The sequence below is a fragment of the Triplophysa dalaica genome, chromosome 18 (assembly GCF_015846415.1).
Source record: "Triplophysa dalaica isolate WHDGS20190420 chromosome 18, ASM1584641v1, whole genome shotgun sequence".
NCBI lineage: Eukaryota > Metazoa > Chordata > Actinopteri > Cypriniformes > Nemacheilidae > Triplophysa > Triplophysa dalaica.
In genome coordinates this window covers 17,625,217-17,648,878 of record NC_079559.1, presented here as the reverse complement: position 1 = coordinate 17,648,878, position 23,662 = coordinate 17,625,217, and the positions used below count along the sequence as shown (strand labels likewise).

At 36.2% G+C, this 23,662-nt stretch overlaps 2 protein-coding genes across 4 annotated transcripts in view; one reads left to right on the top strand and one right to left on the bottom strand.

The window, feature by feature from the left end:
• tp73 (tumor protein p73) overlaps positions 1-1,105 on the bottom strand; it is a 32,917-nt gene extending 31,812 nt beyond the window's left edge. For both annotated transcript variants that reach the window (XM_056772399.1, XM_056772403.1), the window contains exon 1: positions 845-1,105. The gene's annotated coding sequence lies outside the window, so the exon portion shown is untranslated. The remainder of the gene's footprint in view (positions 1-844) is intronic.
• Positions 1,106-1,607: 502 nt separating this feature from the next.
• Positions 1,608-23,562, top strand: wrap73 (WD repeat containing, antisense to TP73). 2 transcript variants are annotated; one of them, XR_008909503.1, is made up of 13 exons: positions 1,608-1,725; positions 2,382-2,476; positions 2,877-3,029; positions 4,451-4,567; positions 9,537-9,609; positions 11,320-11,423; positions 12,357-12,443; positions 12,635-12,769; positions 13,663-13,740; positions 20,508-20,610; positions 21,274-21,399; positions 22,208-22,672; positions 22,838-22,964. XR_008909503.1 is itself a non-coding variant. In XM_056772404.1 (13 exons), the coding sequence occupies exons 2-13, from the start codon at positions 2,408-2,410 to the stop codon at positions 22,945-22,947; spliced, it is 1,347 nt and encodes a 448-aa protein (XP_056628382.1). In that variant the 5' UTR covers positions 1,608-1,725; positions 2,382-2,407; the 3' UTR covers positions 22,948-23,562. The 2 variants fall into 2 exon arrangements, 1 of the variants encoding a protein (XP_056628382.1); XM_056772404.1 differs by having other exon boundaries at positions 22,208-22,399; positions 22,838-23,562.
• The last annotated feature ends 100 nt before the right edge of the window (positions 23,563-23,662 follow it).

Below are 23,662 nucleotides of genomic sequence, written 5' to 3'. Positions count from 1 at the left end.
CAGATGCTAAAATCCAAAGTATTTAACAAGTATTTAACATTTTCCTTTACAAAATTGAATAATAGACTAAAAAATACCAAAAATATATTTTCTTTGAATCTATAACAATTACACTAATAACAATAATAATAATCAACACATAAATAACTAATAACGCTACTACAACAACTAGCCTAATATAACTACTAGCCTACTAATAATAAAAATAATACAACTAAATAATATATTAAAACATGAAATAACAAAAACAAAATATAACAATCGTTATCTATTTATTTTCATTGCTTTCATCGTTGATGAAACATGATATAAATTAGTTTGAAAAGATGATCGAGAAAAGCACAAAAGCATTCTTCAGTTCTTCTTTTAAGCATGGGTTTATCCTTATACTTGTTGACAGACAATTATTATCATAGTGAACTCTGACCAGTGTATCGCCTTTACGGGGCAAAATCGATTTTTACAGACAATCGATTTTTTTACAGATTTCTTAAAAAGACGCAAAATTATTCCGCAACAAAAATCGGTGGGGTACACGTGTACTTGTAGGCTACTTTAAACAGTCATTTTATCATTTGTATAGAGTCGTTTTTAGCATATACTATTAAAACAATAGCCTAATGAATATCAATACACACAGAGTTAGCCCTGCTCAAATGATTTCATCATCTAGGCTATGGGGTGGATGATGAAAACATGAGGAGCGCTTCCTACCAACATTTAGTGGGTGGGTTTACAAACATGGTTATGTGAACACTAAGTAACATTCCTTTAATGCTCACTATTACTCTGACAAAGCCGGTCTAAATAAACAAATTATTTATAATATATTACAGTTACTTACCAAACAAGATATTTTTCTCTTATGGAATAAAGATGTTCCTTGGATCCCAAAATCAGTTGCCTTGACCTGAAACGGACCCAAATTCTGACCCTACAGCCAGGTAGGACTAGGAAACGAGCTGCGAATTAAGCCATTTAATAAAAAACGTACCTTCAATCACTTGTTACGCCTAGTTAAAACGCACCTTCAATCACTTGTAATAGTTAAAAACGCAAGATAGGAGAAAGAGGCAGATGAGGCTGATTATGCAGGTATAGGGTAAATAGGCTCACTGAGTGTGTGCACTTGGCAGTGGAGGGTTGGGTTGAGGGAATGGGGGGGACAGGAGGAGGTGTTAGCCGCCGTTTTGGTGCACACGAGCGGGAAACACGAATCCCTCATGAAGATGTCGCGGAAATGCTATTAAAAACCCTGACATTTCCATTATCACATCACAAAATGGTGTGATTGAGGTGTGACAGTCGTCTTTGATCGTACAGAGACTTAAACTTTACTAAACAACATCCCAAAACACCTGCGGACCTGTGTTTCCTGGTAGCACAACAAGCGTTTTTACATCACTTTAAAAACCGTAATGTCACAACGTAAATGTCATAAAACTACATGATCTCAAGGTAGCACGACGTAATTATTTTGATATAGCGTGCTCATTGAAAATAGACGATTAAACTGCATTCCCCATAACTCTCCGGTGACATCTAAAAAAAGCACGGCGCTGATTCGTTGCTACCTCTCACGTGAGACGTTAACGTACACGTCATATCCGAAACAACAGTATGTTCGGCTCAGACAGTTGGTTGCCTTGAACAGCTTTGTTACATTTAGCAAATCTTAATGACTGATCGATAAACTCAGCGCATCAAAACTTAAAGCTAAAACAGGTAAATTGTTCAACTGCATATTACCGAGCCTTCTGCGTACTCAAACAATATTGTTTTAACCGACATGTTAACAGTGATATCAAGCCGTTAACATCCCACGTCTCTGCCAAGTGTCAGTTCAGTTAATTTAAGTTAGACGTTTTTAACATGATAATGTTTAAAAAGGCTTCTCAAATTCCAGTGAACGTTCTAACTTTACCCAGAGCATGTTTTCATTGTAAAAAAAATACAAAATAAGGGTCGTAAAGTATTACAAAATAATTTCTAAACAAGTATTTTGTGAAATATTTGAATTCTAGTAGCAAATAAAACATAATATTATTAGGGTAATGTCATTATTCCTTTATTACTCTAATTAAGTTACAACAATTTAAGAATAATCTCCGTTGAGAATGATGAGGAGGACAAACAAATGTAACATAAGATTTAAGGCAGCATGCACATATGTACTATTTCTGGTTATTTGAAACATGTTTGATGCGTTCTTGGTTGGTCACCAAAGGTTTTTGAAACGCTGTATTTGCAATATTTTCTTCATCATATTTGCCTGTCTACATTTCAAAACTTGAATCAGCCCACAATAGCAATGAAATGGTGTGTTTTATACATTTTTATTCTTTTTTGTGCATCTAATCTGTTTGTTCTTTTATGCATAGAGTAATTTGCTGTTGTATCCGGTACCATGAATTTCTCAGAGTTCTTAAAACAGTCCAATCAATTGTGCAAAGTTTCTCCTGATGGTAAATATATGGTAAGAAATCATCCAAGTAAAGACCAGTTACATCATATTCCACAATTTATTTCCACTCTAAGATAAATGGACCAAAAACTATTTTAACTAGTTGCTTTTTTTCGGAGCCTACAGACTTGCAGAACTGCATAAAACATTTAAAATATAAATTATTGAAAATGTATTGTTGCATAATGTAGTCTGCTTAACAGATAAAACACTATGCACACTAGCTACAGTACAATGCAATTCCAAACCTATCTTATTAAACTGATTTAATGCTGTTCAATGCCCTTGTGTTTAATAGCACAGTGCAAATATATCATCGTAGTAGCTCTGTTTGCTTTGCCTAGAATGACAATGCAATATGGTAGTTATGATTGTCTCTTTCTTTTTTACCCCATTCAATCTGGACATGTAGGCAACCTGTGTTCAGTATCGTCTGATGGTCCGGGATATCAACACCCTTCAGATTGTGCACCTATACTCTTGCATGGACCAAGTAATGCACATGGAATGGTCTGCTGACTCTCTATTTATCCTTTGTGCCATGTACAAGAGAGGACTAGTGCAGGTATCCTAAATTCCTTTTTTCGGTAACAGTAGTGGAAGGTTATAAAAAAAAAACCCAGAAAAGTAATTACTTCTCAAATTACTTTTTTTTTTGTTGCTATATGAACTGATTTTAATCGACCTGGTTCTAAGCACATCCATAGATGGTTTGAGAAGAACCAAACCAAATTAAAGTCAGATTTTTTAAATTGCGTTTAAATCTGATTTAAGGGGCATGCACACCAAATGCGAAATCACCGAGCAGCGCCACGTCTAGGTCAGCTTACAGGCATCGCATACCTTACACGTACATTCTGTATGCAAGACTAGCCAGATCAGGTTCAAAGCGTACAAGCTCAAAGTCGTCTTCTGATTCAAGAAATACAAAAATGCTTAAGTTTCAACATAATTATTATATAGCTTTCCTATTATAAAGCTTTCCTGTAGCTCAGTGGTAAGAGCATACGTTGTGGGTTCGATCCCAGGGGATTGCAAATACCTATGTAAAATGTATAGGATAAAGAAATGTAAGTCGCTTTTGATAAAAGCGTCTGCCAAATGACAAAATGTAAATGTAAAATATAGATATGTAAATCGTTAAAAAGTGTATGTGAAATGTTCACAAATCTGTACGATTGTTTTGTTATGTCAGTTGTCTAGCCAACTCTGTGTTGTATAGTCTACCGTACCCTAGGGGTCAGCTTGAATGTTAACCAAACAGGGCATTTCATCCTGTTTATCTTAACATAATTTATTTTTAAATCCCGGTGTAAAACTATAATGTTGTGTCTATATGATTGTAATGTGTGGCGCCCTGTGTCACGGCAAGACTCAGTACAGGGACCAGAATTGTAAAGGAGCACCGCCGAATGGTGCTGCCGGTGTGTATACTCAAAAACGGTGCACTACGCTTCTGCACCCAGTATGCGATCCCCAAAAGATTTTTTGTCATTCGAGGCACAGCGTGTGTGTGTTCAGTTTTGTGTAAAATACATAGTGCAGTGTCTAGCTGTGTCTGAAAAGTTGCAAATTTTTGTCAGTCTTTTATAATGAAATTACAATGACTTACTAAATGACAGTCTCTGGAAGTCATTGTCAACCAATTTTCTGTAGATTCATCGGATGTTAACTACGGAACACCAGATTGTATCACTTACAAAAAGAGAATCTTTCTGAAAGATTTGTAAAACAAATTAGATTTCTTTGAAGTAAAATAACTAAGCACGATCAGCTGCTATATAACAGGTTTACTGTTGTAATATAAAGACACATACGTTTATTTCTAACTGTCACTTCAGTTCCTCTTTAGTTTAGCTGTCAAATGCGCCTTACCTTTGTAAGGGAAGCCACTGCCAGTCTTTCATGCTGAGTGAAAAGGAGGTCAAATTGAATTAAAGAAGGTTGTAAACACTGTAACTGTGTTTGTGTCTATTTTATTTTCAGGTTTGGTCACTAGAACAGCCGGATTGGCATTGTAAGATAGATGAGGGTTCAATTGGACTAGTTTCATCACGCTGGAGTCCTGACGGGCGTCATATACTCAACACCACTGAGTTTCATGTAAGTATGAAGGTGGGAGGAGTGCTGTGCGGTGTCAAATGTTGCTGCCTATAAATAATACCCTAGTAACAGCAACTAGTAACAAATTGTTTTGGACAGGGATGAGTTTAACTTATGAGTAATAATTTCTGTTGAGTCTGAAATACACAAGAATTTGTATACGGCTCTACGGAAGATGATCAGGTGAACTTCAATCTGCGCTCTATTTTTTGGTACTGTTTTTGATGAAATGTATTCATCTACATAAATGAATATTGTATTATTTATTTTATATGCCCCCTCTCTCTCTCCCTCTGTTTGTCTGTGTGTCTGGGTTACAGTAGTCGTCTGTCGCCTGAACTTGATTCCATGAATCAATGACAGGTGCTGAGATAGAGGGCAGCTGTGTGAGTGTGTGTGATCTTCATGCACTTTGAATGATGTGTCTGTCAGTTTGTCTGTGGAATTCTTGATCTTTGTCCAGAATGGCTGAGAGTAAGTGATGGCTAGACAGTCTGTTTTCATTTTTCCAACATCTTCGCTTACTCGCTTAGTTTTGAAGACGATAGATTCAGTTTGTACGAAAGCAATATTAGGTGATGTTAAAGATTTTTTTACATCACAAGGTAAAATATTGCAACACATAATCCAAGAAAGACTTTATATCTTGATTAAATGGTAATTTTACTTTCATTGACTTTAGACATTAACCCCTGATAGTTTGGTTTTCCCAAACTATAATGGTAATGAACATATAGAGTATTAACCTAAAATGCAAATTTATGGTTGCATGTTTAAAAATTGAAAATCACAAGCAGTAGCTTACTCCAGGGTGCCACCTAGAGTATACTAAATGTCTAAAGTGCGTGATAGCATCACCATACCATTTTTGTTTGTTTTAATAATATTGTTCAAAAAGTACAATAGTGCACTTTAACCTAGCACAAATCACAGAGGCGTAAGTGATCTATGGGTAAATGTTATTACTGTAGTTCAAAATTAGAAAGGAATAAAGGAATCTCTAAAGGAATATAACTAAACATTTGTTGTTAATGTATTGCTTTTCCTTACCACACTGAATAATTCAGTGGGCTAAGATTCTTAGATTCTTCAGGGTAGGCTTGGCAGGCTGCAGTTTCTGTGTGCATTACAGCACGTCTCTTCACCTCATTACATGAAACAGTCCCTATTACAAGAGTAGGAACAAGATGCTGCATGTTATTTTGGTCCAACTGTACCCACATGCCCCATCTTTTGGCACTGTTCCCTGCTTTCTGCTTGGTGTAAGGTCTTTTAACCATGATCAGTTTACCGTCTCCACTGTCTCATATGCTATTTTCATGTCAAATTATGAACCATGTAAACATTATCAATATTTTAGGCAAAGAACAACATTCTTTAGATTTTTGGGTATGCAACTGTGGGGGGAAAACAAGTGCTTTTTAACATTTTTGAACAATCACTATTGGCATGTACTGCAACAGAGATAAAGAGAGAGACAAACTTTGTGTAAAAATAATGATGCTGCGAGTCATTTTTCACACCCTTTTCAAAATGGTGTACTAAAGTGGTACTTTACCTCAAAAATATAAATCATGTTTTCATTTACTAACCCTCTTGTCATTTCAAACCTTTATGACTTTCTTTCTTCTGCAGAACACAAAAGGAGATCTTTTGAAGAAAGTTGGTAACCGAACAGCACTGGACCCCATCCACTTCTATTGTATGGACACAAAACCAATTAATGCAAGTGAATGGGGTCCAGTTAACAACATTTTTCAAATTATCTTCTTTTGATTTCTGCGGAAGAAAGAGAGTCATTCAGGAATATTTTTTTTTTGGTGAACTATCCCTTTAAATATTCGTTCATGGTAGTTAATAAAATTTACCTTTCTCCAAAGTTATCAAAATCTTTTACCCACGAAGCTTTGGTTGAGTTAACATAGAATAACAGAGCTGTGGAAAAGTATTTGCTCCTTCCCTTATTTTGTTTGCATGTTTGTCACACTTGGTTCAGAGCATCAGACACATTTTTATATTAGAAAAAGCTGACCCAAGTAAATGCAAAATTTAGTTTTTAAATTATAATTTCATATATTAAGGGAAAAACTATCCGAACACACCTGGCAGTATGTGAAAAAGTAATTGCCCTTATAAGTAAAACCTTTGGTGGCAATAACTGCAATCAAGCGTTGAATTTTGACGCATTCTTCTTTGCAGAATTGTCTTGTCAATAAATTAAGCCTTATCTTTTTAGCGTTTTTACAATTTAATTGTATCAAAGCAGTTATGCAATTAAAAACACAATAAACATGTTAAATACAGATAAGCTAGAGCCAATCCTCCGCTGGCTTGTCAAAGAAAACACTGCTGCATCTTGACAAGATCACCTGCTTGATGAAGCTAACTGAGATATGAAAGTAAAAAAAATAAGTAAATAAATAAACAATAAATCTTAAGAATAGACTGAGAAAAGAGTATTTAAGTCTAACTGTATCCAATATCTAATATCAAAAAATTTTACGCTATCCAATCTGAATACAAGCCAGATCCAGAGAAGGCATGAAAGACCGAACAAACTGATAGTAGCACAAGGGCAGCTTGCAAAAACAGCAAAAAAGTATGATGGAGGTGTGAGTGTTCTTTACCAAACTAACTGTATTGTGGCATAAACTTGTTTAGGCAGTGAATTAGATGAATGCTAGATGAGATGCATCTTTAGTCTGGATTTAAACTGATCGAGTGTGTCTCAATCCTGAGTAAATCTAGGTAGGCTATTCCTGAGTTTAGGAGCAAAATACGAACAGAATCTACCGCCTTAGGAATACATTGATTCCATTGTTTACCTCACTTGTACGTCGCTTTGGATAAAAGCGTTTGCTAAATGAAAATATAAATGTAAACATTCTGAACTACAAACAGACCACACTTTTGCGTGTGCAGTGTGCATGATGAAGTGTTTCCGCCATATTTATTTTGCATTCATTTTGATTGGGCAGTAAGCTGTATTAAAATATAGAATGTTTAGAAAGCAAGTGCAAAACGGGTCTGAAATTGCAACTCAAAAACTACTCAATGACATCACGATTATGTTAATTAGTGTGTAATGTCATCAAGCAACACAGTTCCAGAAAATCTTAGCAGAAGTTCTATATTTTTTAAAAGGGGCCGCTAATTTAAATGCTTCTGGGACATATCTTAATAAAAAATTCTAATTATTATTATTGTTTCTATTTGCAGATAGAAACATGGAGAAACGGGTCCAAATTACAGAAAGATGCAATGTATTTTTCAGACCTCAAATACAAAGAAACTAGTGGTGGGCATAGATTAATTTTTTTAATCTAGATTAATCTAGATTAATCTTGGAATTAATCTAGATTAATATAGATTAAAATGGCTCATTTAAATTCTGCCGAAGGCATTCAGAATATGTGTGCTACCCAAATAATGACTAAAAGTAAGTCTTTGAGAACGGGTTTCTCAAGCCAGGTGGTGCATTAGACCAGGGGCTCATCTCCTGTTTCCAAAATGCATCTCAAACTGCTTGAGAAAGCTGTTCTACTATGATAATTGGTGATGAAAATTTAATTATGTTCAATAAGATGAACTCGTGTTTACTTCTGCATTAGCTAAGGGAAGATTTGCATTTAGGTGGTACTTGAGACTGGAAGAGCTCCTACAGTACATTTACATTTAGTCATTTAGCAGACGCTTTTATCCAAAGCGACTTACAAAGAGTGAGGGAGCAACAAGCGATATGTCATACAGGAGCCATAATACATTAGATCTCAATACAAAGTTACTGGTTTCAACTAAAGCTAGACCACTACCTGTTGAGAGAAAGTTTTTTTTTTTAAACCAATTCCGCATTGCACAAGGTGCAAACAACCTTAGTCTTGTCGATGTTTCAATTGGGAAGCTTCTTAAAAATTAATATTCCCTGAAGCAAACCCGGTGGCTTCATAGCTGCATCCATGTTAGCACGTCACGTTTGATGCGGTAATTTCACAGTAACGTTATGTTGTGTTCAGACCAAACGCGAATGGCGTGTCAAGCGCGAGTGATTTATATGTTAATGCAAAGAGCCAATAGACCTACTTGCTGTGCGAATCGCGCGAATGAAGCCCTGGTTATGAGATGATGAGGCGGCTTCTGCTTCCGCGAATGACGCGAATCACGCGAGTTGAAAAATCTCGTTCTCGCCCCGTACAGTGCAGTTAAGCTGGTATACATCCGCGCTAAAATATCAAGGTGAAAGTCATCATAGCTTGCGTAGTATAGACCCAGCTCCCAACCCAACTTTGAGAATAGATTAACGGCGACAATTTTTTTATCGCGCGATAAGAGTCTCACTGCGTTAACGGCGTTAACGCCGTTAACGGCCCACCACTAAAAGAAACGCAAAGAAAACTAGTTTGTATTCGCTTTTAAGTAATACAACAGTAATCGACTACTTGAATGTAGTCTTCCGCATTCTCCTCGAGCGTCTCAGTCATTTCTGGTAACAGTGTTAAGTGTATCTACATGCAGAGATTTTACAAGCATTTTAACAAGCTTAAATTTGTGTTTTAATGACAGATCTTAAATTAGCAGAAATTCACTTCCTAATATGTTTTATAAACGTATACTGCTGTTGTATGCACCCTGCAGGAGTCTATCGCTTTCCTAAACTGTTCCTAACGGTGTTAGTCTCATTCATAGACTATATTTCATAGATACATTTTAACGACAATAAAATGACTCCATACATTGATTTTTGTTTTTATAGTAGTAAGATTTTTCCTTCTGTTCCGTTTTTCCTTTACATGAGAAAAAAATTAAGTGTTCTATAATCTTTTTGTTTGGTTTTTATTTGTATGCCACTGGATCTTTGTCCAAGTATTTAATTGGTCGCTCTGTCAGCTATCAGATTTGTAATTGGGATTTTGTTTAGTGCTTTATTTAGATGGGTTTTCCTTAAATGTTTTTGCTCTCTCTCTCTTTACAGTTAAGAATAACTGTCTGGTCCCTTTGCACAAAATCTGTATCCTACATCAAGTATCCTAAAGCCTGTCAGAAAGGTGAGCGCATGGGAGTCAATGTAAACATTGGGTGTGTGAAACTTAAATCAATTTTCGCAATCCACTTTCTTTCTCTGTCAAAAAGTGCCAACTTGCTTTTAAACAAAAAGTGTATACTCAGAATTTAAAATTCATATGTGAGAGATACATGGATTTCCTATGCTTACATCAGGATTTTTTACATGTTTGGTTTATGCTTTTCTGTCCCATGAAACAAGGTAGTCGTCTTTTCCTGACTATTGAATATGAAAAAACCCGATGTACAGTCACAGGTGCGCTTTTATTGGCTAGTTTAAAATGACTCTTATCAGGTTTAACAGCTTGAACTGACACACACTTTTGTCTGGAAACCCAGGAGACCTAAGGATAGTCCCTGGCCATTCAGCCAGAAGTGCACTCTCAAAGACAGCTGTGCTATACGGCACATATTCTTCATAACCACCTGTCAACAAGTAGAGAAGTTATATTACACAATACTATAATAGATCAGCTCTACCATTGAAACACATCGCTCATTTTTTGGCCTGCATTGTATCCAGCTTTCTGTCAATTCTGCTGTCAATAGAATCGTAACCTAATAGAAGCTGACAAAAAAACTTGAATAGTTGAATTGTGCTTGCATCGTGTTGGGCCACTTATCCAGAATACTTAACTGGTGAAAATATCTGATCCAATGTTTTTATTATATTCTTTTTAAATATTTTGTTTTATAAGCAGTATAGTCTAATGACTGCTAAATATATGTAGATTATGCTGTGAGAAAACAAATGACTTGCTGTATATAATATATAATAATAATAATGATTAGAGATGATTTAACTCCACAAATGTCAAAACAGCAGCACACACAGTATATATTCCTATTGTCTTTTGTAGCCATACAGTGCGAAAGCTTTGTTTTAGAAACAGACCAAATTTCTGTATTTACTCAAAATATTGCCTTTCCTTCTAGCTCCCAAATCTTATTCATGCTTTGATTTGTGAAATTCCTCCAGTTTACATGTCTGTGACACCAGATGTTATTTGTGACCCTGGACCACAAAACGATGAAAATTTTTCGAAATTTAGATTTATACATCATCTGAAAGCTGAATAAATAAACTTTCATATAGATACCAAACTTGAGTGGGTAATTCACAAAGAGGGGGCTGCTGCGATATTGCTGCATCAACTCACAAAAATAAAGTTTTGATATATTTACGGTCAAATTTACAAAATATCTTCATGGAACATGATCTTCACTTTAATATCCTTATGATTTTTGTCATAAAATACAATAAAATAATGTTGACCCATACAATGTATTGTTGGCTATTGCTAAAAATATACCCAATCTACTTATGAATGGTTTTGAGGCCGAGGGTCACATTTGTTTTTACATAATTACTGAACATGAAATGCCAGCTTTGAATGTGTTGTTAAAGAGGTTGAAGAGCTATATTGTGGTTTTAGAGTATTTGAAGCTTCATGCAAGTCTAACACGCTACTTTTATGATCCTCTGGACAAGTAAGATCACGTTGAAACATGGTTTGTAAAATTAGATGTTTAAAGCATAATAAACAGAAAAAGTATAAAGAGTTTGTTCTTCTGTTCCTCAAAGCCACAATTGGCATTTCTCAACAGCAGACACAAATCTCACAGAACACATTTATAGAACATACGGTATATTTATCTTGGTTAGCTTTAAATGCATAAATTTGTTGTGCCAGGGATGGACTTTACATCTGACGGACGTTATATGGCTCTAGCGGAGAGACGGGAATGTAAAGACTACATCAGCGTGTTTGTGTGTGATGACTGGCATCTTCTCAGAGTGAGTTTATCACTTCCATTCTGTTTATAGTTTTGTTTATTGTCAGAGCCTTCACTGTAAAAAATGATTCTGGGTCGTAGTAGATTTCATTACATGAATTGAGTAAGCTTTACTGATTACATTTGTGTTCTTGTTTTTTTTAACCAAAATTTAAGTTAAAATTATTTTAGGAATTCTATGTCCACAAATTATTGAATGAATTCAACTTAATTTGATCATGTTTAACCCACTTCAATTTCTATATCTTTTACTGAATAATTTTGTGATGAGAACACATTCATTTTTTTAGTTAATTTCACTAACTGAGCAGTGAATTTTAAAGTTCCCAGCATGCTTGGGATATTGTTTATTGTTCAGTTGTCTTTAAGATTTAGAAGAGATTCTGTTTGTATTTTTTCGTGCAGAGTTTGGTGGTTACCATCATTCAGAAGAGTGGTGCTTTTGCTTAGCTCATGTGAGAGAGCTCATGATGTCTGTTATTTCACTCAGTGAAAAGTAATACTGCTAATGCCAGTACTGAGACAAATCAGCTTACTTGTTCATCATATATGTTGTAAAAAAAAAAATGTTAAGCTGAAGTTAAAAAGAACAATAAATGAACTCCAATGCTCAAATTAGTATTTCTTCTTGATTTTTTTTTAATTTATCATGTGATGTGCTTCAACAATTTAGGTAATTTTACTTAATTTTTTCATGATATATCACGTAAAAAATAAGCTTTAAAGTACTTAAAAAAATTATGGTAACAAAATTGAACCAAAATATTTTAAGTAAATATCCGTCTTACAGTGTTGGCATAGCAGTTAACACACATGCTGCAGGTTCACCGAGCCCCAGTACTTACATCGGAGATGTAGTTCATGTTTTAAATAAAACCTTTTTATTGATTCATGATTATTCTAATACTGTATAACTTTCTCCATCACATGAAAGCATTTTGAGAGTGAAACTCAAGATCTGGCAGGGCTGGAGTGGTCTCCTAACGGCTGTGTGCTTGCAGTGTGGGACAGCTGTCTGGAGGTGAACTGCTTCATTATGTCAATTGTACATTTTTATTGTCAAATGCTATGGTATTACTGTAACCAAAAGTGTGTAGTCCTCCAATTTTTTTATTAAAACTGAATCACAATGAAATTAAATATTCTAAAAACAACTAAGAATTAACTAGAATTTTTAACGGCAGGTATGATTCTGTCTCTTTATTTCCTTAGTATAAAATGTTGTTGTATTCGCTGGATGGCCGTCTGTTGTCCTCCTATAGTGCTTATGAGTGGTCTCTCGGCATTAAGTCTGTTACGTGGAGTCCCAGCAGCCAGTTCCTGGTCATTGGCAGCTATGATGAGAAGGTATGAGATCTAAAAGGGGTCATATGGCACGAATATGTGTTTTTCTGTGTCTTTGGTTTTGTCATAAGTTGCCCACGCATGTATTAGAAACGTAAAATTGCAAAAATCCAAGTGTCTGAACCAAGGATGCATTCTATCTAAAAGCGAATGCTCATCCATACCTGCCTGAAACGCCTCGTGTAACCACACCCCCACAAATCTACATCAGTGCGTGGTATGATTTGATTTAGACCACCCAAATGTATACCTAAGTAAGGTGGGCGAACCTGTCAGTACAATTGCTTTGGAACCTGATGTTCCAAATATGGTTAGAGACATTACATTTCCGTAACAAGCTTGCAGTATTCAAACTATCACTACGCACTGTTTAACTGGCCAATCATAGCACATCTCGCTTTTCAGAGCGATGAGCTTTGTAAAAAATGTAATGTTCCAGAGATGTGGGGCAAAGAGCAGATACAAAAATGCACGGTATGTGGAAAATACAGCATTTTCTAACCTTAAATCGTGTATAGACATTGCATTACATCTAAAACAAAGGTAATATTAGTTGTAGCCGTGTCATACGACCCCTTTAACATAAGTATTTTTTTTTTAGATGAAATAAAATATTCAGTAATTCATTAATGTCGTGCTTAGGCATCATGGCTTGGGGGATTACATTTTTTTATTAAACTGTCAGTAAAAATATTAGACTTTATATTAGATATAGAATTTATATTTCAGGGTAAATTAATAGTCAAGTATGGTAATCAAGTGATCAAATTGTCTGTAATATCTGTAATGTCAAAGAAAGTGCTGTTTAAATACCTCATAAAATTTAATGTACTTTTTACTTGTAATTAAAGACGTGAGGACTTCAGTTTTAAGATGTTTTGATGAAATTCCACCAGGTTCGGATCCTGAATCATATCACCTGGAAAAAGATCACAGAGTTTGAGCACCCAGGGACAATAAGCAACTCCAAAGCTGTAAGTTTTTTAATCTTTTAAATGTTTTGATCTGATATTTTATAAAAAAGTCAACATTCACTATTCCTTTAAGGGTGAACTATTCCTTCAATTTAGTGCCTTAATGTACCCATGAAATCAAAATATAATTTTTTTCTTTCACTATTCAATTCAAGTTTATTTATATAGCGCTTTTCACAATGTGTATTGTTTCAAAGCAGCTTTACAGGGGCAAACAGGAAAAACAGAAAAGTTAAAACACAGCACAGTGCATAGTATTTATACAACGAGTAAGATCATTCTAATAAATAATATCTAATTTCTAATTAAATAAATAAATGAATGAATGAATGAATTTCTCCCGGTGAGCAGGCCAACACTGCCCTGCTGTGGCGAGGAACCCAAACTCCAATGATTGATTAATGGAGAAAAAAACCTCGGGAGAAACCAGGCCCAACCGGGAGGGCCAGATCCCCTCTGACGTGTCATAGCTGCACTCAAACTGGTGACATGTGATTTTAGTTTAGCATTTAACTCAACTCAACTCTCAACTCAACTTTATTTATATAGCGCTTTTTACAATTTTCATTGTTACAAAGCAGCTGTACATGAGACACATTTAATACAAGTATGAATTCTAAAGCAGCCCCACCGGCCAGGCAGATAGTGCAAAACAATATGCAAACGGTGGTGAGGAACCCAAAACTCCCATCGAGAAAAAAAACCTCAGGGGAACCCAGGCCCAACCAGGGGATTCCAGTTCCCCTCTGGCAAAAGCTGCTGCCTCTGCACAAGCTCAACAGTGCTTGCACAACAAGGCTTAATAAAAATATAAAAATTAAGGATTAAAGATTATCATTAACAATCTAATAGCATTTGAAATGTTGTAGGAAAAACAAAGTTGTCGCGTCCTTTATCCAGCTCTATCCTCTTAGCACTTGTCAGGTCACCGCTTCCCATTCTCAGCTCTGCCATCAGGTCTGGGCATGAACTGCATCCTGCGGTAACCTTGGAACAAAGAGACAAGACTGGCTGAGAGTAGAGTACTGTTCTGCACTCTTTGATGCAACAAGTACATCATTTGTTGTTGGATGTGTTCCTGGTTCCGGTTGATCTAAATAATGCAGCCTAAATCCTTTGAGGATTAATATTATGGAGGTGTAGTGTATGCAAGATTAAAAAGATGAGTCTTTAGTCTAGATTTAAACTGACAGAGTGTGTCTGCCTCCCGGACCGTGCAGGGAAGAATATTCCAAAGTTTAGGCGCTAGATAAGAAAAGGATCTACCACCTGCACTTGATTTTGAAATTCTAGGTATTACCAACTGACAGGACCCCTTAGAGCGTAATGTACGTGGAGGTCTGTAATACAATAGAAGTTCATTCAAATACTGCGGCGCTAGACCACGTAGGGCTTTATAGGTAATAAGCCAGATCTTAAAGTTAATGCGATGCTTTATAGGTAACCAGTGCAAGGTTGACAGAACCGGGGTTATATGCTCATACTTTTTTGTACGTGTAAGAACTCGAGCTGCCGCGTTTTGAACCAGTTGCAGTTTTTGTAATAGGCCCGCAGGGCAACCACCTAGAAGTGCATTACAGTAATCTAGTCTTGATGTCATGAATGCATGAATTAATTTCTCTGCATCTGACAGTGACAGCATATGACGTAATTTAGATATATTCTTAAAATGGAAAAATGCAATTTTACAGGTGTTTGCGACATGGCTTTCAAATGAGAGAGTACTGTCGAATACAACGCCAAGATTCTTAGCTGATGACGAGGATTTTATGGAGCATCCGTCAATCGTTAAGCAGTATTCTTGGTTGTTACGCATAGCAGTTTGCGGTCCAGTAAGTAACACTTCTGTTTTGTCCGAGTTTAGTAGTAAAAAATTGTTACTCATCCACATTTTTAAGTCAACTATGCAATCCTTTATTCGATGAAACTGCTGGGTTTCATGAGGCATCGAGGAAATATAAAGTTGAGTATCATCAGCATAACAGTGAAAGCTAATTCCGTGTCGCTTTATTATATCTCCTAGAGGTAGCATGTATAATGCGAAGAGCAGGGGTCCCAAGACTGAGCCCTGTGGTACACCGTACTGGACTTGTGATTTGCGGGACACCTCATTGTTTATTGCTACAAATTGAAAACGGTCGGATAAATAAGACTTAAACCATTTCAATGCTATTCCGTTAATGCCGACGTAATTTTCGAGTCTATGTAGAAGTATGCTGTGGTCAATGGTGTCAAATGCAGCACTGAGGTCTAGCAGCACCAATAACGAAATACAGCCACGGTCAGACGCTAAAAGCAGATCATTTGTAACTCTGATCAAAGCAGTCTCTGCACTGTGACATGCTCGAAATCCAGACTGGAATTCATCATTAATGTCATTCCTTTGGAGGAAGGAGCATAATTGAGTTGAAACTACTTTTTCCAGAACTTTAGATATAAAAGGTAAATTCGATATAGGCCTGTAATTCCCTAGTTCTTTAGGGTCGAGTTTTTTTTTTTTTTAAAAGAGGCCTTATAACAGCCACCTTAAATGCTTTAGGCACATGTCCTAATGTCAGAGATGAGTTAATAATACTAAGAAGAGGATCTATAATTTCTTTCAGTAGTTTTGTAGGTATAGGGTCTAGCATGCATGTTGATGATTTAGATGATCTAATGATTTTAGACAGTTCATCGTGATCTACTGTAGAAAATAATTGCAATTTCTCCTTAGGGGTGCTGTAGTTAGTTTGTTCAGCGGATTTCACTACAGGTTGCATTGTTATAATTTTTTCTCTTATATCTTGGATTTTACTCGTGAAGTAGTTCATAAATTCATCACTGTTATGCTGATAATCAGAATCTGACGTCGATGACGACTTATTTTTTGTTAATTTAGCCACGGTGTTAAATAAGAACCTAGGGTTGTGATGGTTTTCCTCTATAAGTGTTGAAAAGTAGGCGGATCTAGACGTTTTTATTGCATTCCTGTAATTTCGAGTACTATCCTTCCATGCTATACGAAATACCTCTAAATTCGTTTTCTTAAAGTTGCGCTCCATTTTACGGGATGCTTTTTTTAGAGTCTGAGTGTGTTCATTATACCACGGTGTTGGGCTGCTATTTTTAATTTTCTTTAAACGCAGAGGAGCAACTGTGTCTAATATTTCCGAGAAAGTAGAGTTAAAATTTTCAATAGTAGTGTCAAAATCGTCAATGTTATTACTCATGCTAGATATTTTAGACAATTCAGGCAGATTATCGAGAAACGCATCTTTGGTAGTTGAAGTAATCGTTCTACCATATTTGTAACAAGGAGTTTGATTTGCAGCCGTAGGCCATTGAAGCAAACATAATATCAGATAATGATCCGAAATATCTTCACTCTGCTGAACGATTTTAACATCGTCCACATTTATACCATAAGAAAGTATTAAATCTAAAGTATGATTACGAAGGTGAGTGGGTCCCGACACATGTTGACTAACGCCCATGGAGTTAAGAGTGTCTTTGAAAGCCAGTCCCAAGGCATCTGTATCATTGTCTACATGGATATTAAAGTCACCGACGACAAGGACTCTATCTGCGGCCAGTACTAGTTCTGATAAGAACCCACCAAAATCTTTAATAAAATCTGTGTGGTGCCCTGGAGGCCTATATACAATAGCTAGAATAAATTTTAAAAATGTTTTGTCCTTAGTATTAGGTGTCGATACGTGAAGTACCATGACTTCAAAAGAATTGTATTTAAAATTAGACTTCTGAGAGGTAATAAAAGAATTCTTGTAAAGTGCAGCGACACCTCCCCCTCTACCTTTTAGACGAGGCTCGTGTTTATAGTAATAATCATGGGGAACGGATTCATTTAGAGTAATAAAATCATCTGGCTTTAGCCATGTTTCTGTCAAACAAAGCATGTCTATTTTATGATCGGTTATCAAATCGTTAACAAAAAGTGCTTTATTTGAGAGAGATCTAATATTAAGCAATCCGAGTCGTAACAGCTGATTATCTGTATTTTGTTCATGTTTGATTTGTTTAACGTTTATTAAATTACTTTTATTTTATTTAATACCAAATATTGTAACTTCAGCATTAATAAGACAAATAGTCCGTCTTTGCTCTTGGTTGGGGATGTAGTGGTCTGAGCTTGGATGGTCCGGTGGTCATATTTCTCTTGGTTGGTGGTGGAATTGCCTTATATGGAGCTGGGATGGTCAGTGAGTCTGCAGCTGTAGCTGGCGTAATCTCAAATTGGGGATGGGCATCTGTCGGTCGTCTGGACATGGTGGAACTTCTTCCGCAGAGGCGGAAAGAGAATAAAGAGAATAATTAGCGTAGCTGCTGTTCATTAACTATGCATTAAGTGAAAGCTTGGCTGAAAAGATGTGTCTTTAGTCTAGATTTAAATTGGGAGAGTGTGTCTGACCCTCGAATAGTATCAGGATGGCTATTCCAGAGTTTAGGTGCTACGTATGAGAAAGCTCGTCCCCCTTTGGTGGATTTTGTTATTCTAGGTGTTGTCAAAAGTCCTAAGTTTTGAGATCTTAGAGAGCGTGATGGGTTGTAACGTGATAAAAGCTCGGTTAAGTAAGTAGGTGCTTAACCGTTCAGGGCTTTGTAAGTAATTAAAAGAATTTTAAAATCAATACGATACTGTCACTTCACTTACGATACTTCACTAACATTTTTAAAGATCGGGGATCATGCTATGTCATGCATTCTGAGTTCTTTACAATGTTAAACGTGCTGGTTTCTCATGCTTAACATGGTCAACTTGTTAAAAAACGATTTTGACCTATGACAGTATTTTTGTACTTGATACACTCCCCCAGCACTCTAACTTGTTTCGGAAAGTTTTCATTATTCTGGATACCTGTTTCATCAAGGGATAATGTGATGATGTGTTCCTTGCTTGTGCTGTAGTTCCATCCCACTCTCCTCACTAGTCCCACCTCGAGCAGCTTGTGTTTTTCCAGAAAATAATCATACAGCCGTATATCCCTTTATAAATTTGATCAAACTAAATACTCTTCGATGATACTACGTATGCAATACTACTGTATTGGCACTCAAGATTAATATGAGATTGGCAGAAACTGCCTGCGATATGCAATCTTTTATGAACATATAGGTACCTTTCATACACTCGGCACAAAGCTGCACCAGGCGCAACACAAGTGTTTTTGGCTAGTTTCAGCCGGACGCCTATTTCATTTTCACGTCCTGCGCCACATTGTTTCAATTGCACATGCATTAGAGCACATTTGTGTGCCCATGGGCATGCTGGTCTGAAAACGAGGTCTGTTCAGGTGCATTGTTGGCACATTGCTATTTTAAGGCAACTGAAATAGACTGCGCCAGTGATCAACTGAAACCTGGTCTAAAGTCAATATTTTTTTCGTTTACATAAAGAGTGTGTTTGGTATATGTGCCTATTCGCGGGTGCACAGCTCGCGTACATTATGTTTATTACACACAGAGGGACGCGCAGCAGCACATAATTATGCAAAATATGACAAATGAATGGATTGCAATGTAAAAGATTAATATTGTGGACATAAAGACACAAATCTGGCTTGTCCTGTAGATAGTTTGCTCGTGCGAGTGGTTAAAGCGCGCGAGCAGACCATCTACAGGACAAGCCCGGTTTTTTATCCGAAGTTTGATTTTATGTGAAGAAATACATGTACCAGTTCCTTTAAGCTGGCTAAATTAACAGATTACTTTATATTAAAAGATTAATATTTTCTTGTCAAGTTCGGTACACTACTTTTTTCACTCTCATTTCCTTTTACATGTAATAAATTACACTCTCATTTTTTTACATGTAATAAAATATACAGTAACTCATTAATGTCTTACTTAGGCATCATGGCTTGGGTGGATTTTTTTTTTTTTATTAAACTGTCAGTAAAAATATTTAAATTAAAGGAAAAGTTCACCTCAAAACCAAAACTGTGTTATTTGTGATGTTCAACATGTTTTAAGACCTCCCAGCGTCTTCGGAACACAAATAAAGATTTTAGGTGACATCCGAGCTTTTTCCATGCCTCTTCATAGACGTCATGGTTATATTTGTTGTCAAGGTCCAGAAAAGTATCACAGACATTGTTAAATAGATCCATACGCTCACAGTGGCTGAATTAAAAAATTTTGAGGCGACGAGAATACTTTGTGCAAAAAACAAAACAAAATAACGACTTTAAATAACCAGATTTTGAGGTGAACTTTTCCCTTAATGCTTTGTCATACCTTGTTTTAAATGAATTGAAAAGGCATTGTTGAAGTGTTTTTAAGAAAATTATGTTATGAAACCAAGATGTGAATCACCCAGCTAGTTAAAACTGAAATTTAACACATACACATTTGGCAACGCCTCACAGAACAATTCACAGCGCTCAGGAATGGTGTAAAAAATACAGGGTGGGACGTGAGGGTCGATGTCCGCTTTACATAACAGAAATTGCTGTGTCAACTTTATACTGTAAACAAGTGCTTGTTTACATTAACAAACAATGGAAAGTGACGCAGTGCAATGGGAATAACGCATTCTCATTTAGTTGCCTTTTACAGTCTCTCTCTTTCATTCACTCTCCCGTCCTGCCTCATTATTTCAAACTAATAACTGGAACAGGAACCATTTTGCGTTCCCCTAAATGAATTCTATGACACCTTCAAAAACACCCAAACAAGCAAGCCAGTATCATTTGTAATCCAAGACAGTCATCCAAAAATTTTGCCTGGTGAAAAAGCTTTGTAAAATTTCTGTTTTTGTTTTGTTCTAGGTGGTATTTAAGGAAATGGAGAAAAGTGTTGTTGTGGGCAGAGACGATCTTTCTATTCATCAGTTAACAGTGGGTAACTCGCTGTTTAGCACACAGAGCAAATGTAAGTTTCATCAATCTTGTGTCCGACTAAAGTGTACCCTTCTTGCTAGATAAACTATGTTAATAATGTGAGGAGAGTCCATACTATTTACGTTTGCACTAATATTACCAGCTATGCAGACAGCATTGTCTCGATGGAGACTCTAGTTGCGCTGCTAAGCATGATGTCAGGTCATTAAGAATTGTAAAAGCGACTATTTCTATTGATGACAGAGTTCTGCCTATACCACTGCATAATCTGAAATGCCCTATATGTTAATGGTAACATGAGAACCTCATTCACAGAAACTCTAACTGTTATTATGGAAAGCTTCCTCTATTTTATTCTGACAATTTTTTGACCCCAAACTACAAAAGTGTCTTTTTCAGAAATCTTCTTAATCATTAACGTATGACCAATTAGATTTATACATCTACGACTATTTTGTGCATATTTACATATAAAAGTCTGTTTGAGTAAATGCTACAAAAATAGTCCAGTTGATATTTCATTCTGAAATCAAGAGGGAAAACTAGTTTTTCTTAAATTCTTAAAAAATGGCATTGAGGCACCCTTGTCAGAAAGAAACTATTAAATACTGCAAGCAATTTTCTTTCCTTATGCTATGCAAATGAGACCATTTCAGAAAACATTTGACTAATAAACAGCAATACTTTATTACAGATGAGATAATAGAGCTGCCAACCCAAGTTCCGGTGATCAAGCCCGATCTAGACCGCGCCAACCCTAAAATCGGCATCTCTGCCATGGCTTTTAGTGCCGATAATCGCTACCTGGCTACAAAAAATGGTGAGATTGTGTCTTTAATCTAAGGTTGTATTTAAAAATGTGTAAAATAAGAAGAGAACACAAAAAGGAACCACTAATAAACCCCAGTTTATTTTAAAGGAATACTTCACCCAAAAATGAAAATTCTGTCATAATTTACTCACCTTCGAGTTGTTCCAAATCTGAATATATTTCTTTGTTGCGATGAACACAGAAAGAAATTCGGAAGAATGCTTATAACCAAACAGATCTCAACCCCCATTGACTCCCATAGTAGGAAAAATTACTTGATCTTTTATTGTTCTATTAAACACAAAAAAGGCATTTTGAAGAATGTAGGACAGAAAACAGTTCTGGGGCACTTTCGACAATCCCTGTATTTTTTCCTACTATGGTAGTCAATAGGGGGGCAAAATCTGTCTGGCTATAAGAATTTTTCCAAATATCTTTCTCTGTGTTTATCAGAACAGATACATTTATACAGATTTGGAACAACTCAAAATAGACTAAATGATGACAGAATTTAAATTTTGGGGTGAAGTACTGCTACTTACAGTAGCAGTGTCTTTTATTTTTCACATCTCAAACCTCATGCCCCTTGCTCTATTTGGCAACAGCAACAGCTATGAGAAGCATTACAGCCTGCTAAACTGGATCAGATTGTCTGAACCATTTGGCACATTGCTTCTTGGGAAATCCCCTTGTATTTAATACACACAGCTTATTCCACCTATTCAGATGTCCTGACAACTGTCTGATTCATAGTCTCTGATTCTGTCTATGAGGGTGTTGTTATTGAGATGCTGATGCTGTGTCAAATTGCCGTCAGATAACATGCCTCAGAGTCTGTGGGTGTGGGACATGCAGAGACTCAGTCTACTGGCTGTGCTCGAACAGACGGCTCCAGTACGCTGCTTTAACTGGGACCCCTGCAGACCCCGACTGGCCCTCTGCACTGGAAACACCAGAGTTTATCTCTGGTCACCAGCTGGTTGCGTGTCTGTAAACGTACCAGTAGAAGGTATGGTGAAAAGCTCACCACATGTTGATACCCCGTATCTGTAGTGAAATCCCTATAATGTACAACCTCTCATCTTATAAAATGATGGCTCAAATGTTACCTTTATCGTCATTAAAATGTATTAATAATAATGATAGTTGTTCTGCAAATTAATATGATATATCAGCCTAAATCAGTGTTTCTCAAACTTTTCATTTTGAGGTCCCCTGGTGTAGGGTGCATCCATTTGCGCCTCCTCTAATAAGGATTTATATGCCCGGTATCACGGACAAGGTTTATGTCTAGAAAAAAATCATCATAATACTGTATATGATTCACATATTGTTTTGAAGTGATACGTACATCTCATTTGAGTTATCATCACAGATATGTTTTAAACCAACTTTTTTCCCAATGTTCTATGGAAACAGAAATATTTTGTTCTGTGTTTCTACACAGGCAGTTTCCAGGTTCAGTCTTTGTTTTGGCACTGCAGTGGCAACTCGCTTATCCTGTTGTCTAAGGAGCAGCTCTGTCTGTGTTACATGGACTCTGATGATAAGAAATAGACCAAAGGGCTTCATCAATACTTCCAAGAGTTTGATTTTACAATACAGAACTTGTTTCCATTTAAAAAAGGTGAAGTACTTTCACGTGAGCATGAGAGATGCGAAAAACACCAGTGAAAATATTGTTCCTGCAACCATACATCAGCTTTTCATCACATTTTTCAAATGGGATTTTTACTGGATTATTACATTTCAACTAAAAGAAACCTAAATTAAATCAGAAGTTCAGTCACAAGAACAGTGGTCAAGGAGTCCAACTTTGAATCTATACAGCAGCTGTAATATGTCTGATATCTGTGATATTTACACCAGTAGTATAGTGTATATGAACTGATTTAAGCATTCTCTAAGATCTGCTTCTCATGTCCTTATTTATAGCTGTTACACATGAAAGACCAAACGTACGGTACTGTATCGTCTTAAAAATACCACAAATGAATGAGACTTTAGCATTAAAGTTTTGTAGCCGTGTTTTTTTTTATTAATTTGAATTGTAAATGTAAAGCCGTTTGATACGTTGATAATGTCTGTGTTGTATTTGTTTGTTTTTTTTGTGTGTAAAATTGTTTAGGTTTATTTTTATAGGATTTGTAATAAACTACATTGTATAAAGTATCATTATGTCTCCCCTTTTTTAGCTTTCATGTTAATCTCATATCTCGAAACCTGTCATAACAGGTCACAATTTCACCACCCGGAAAATGGAAAAAAAAAC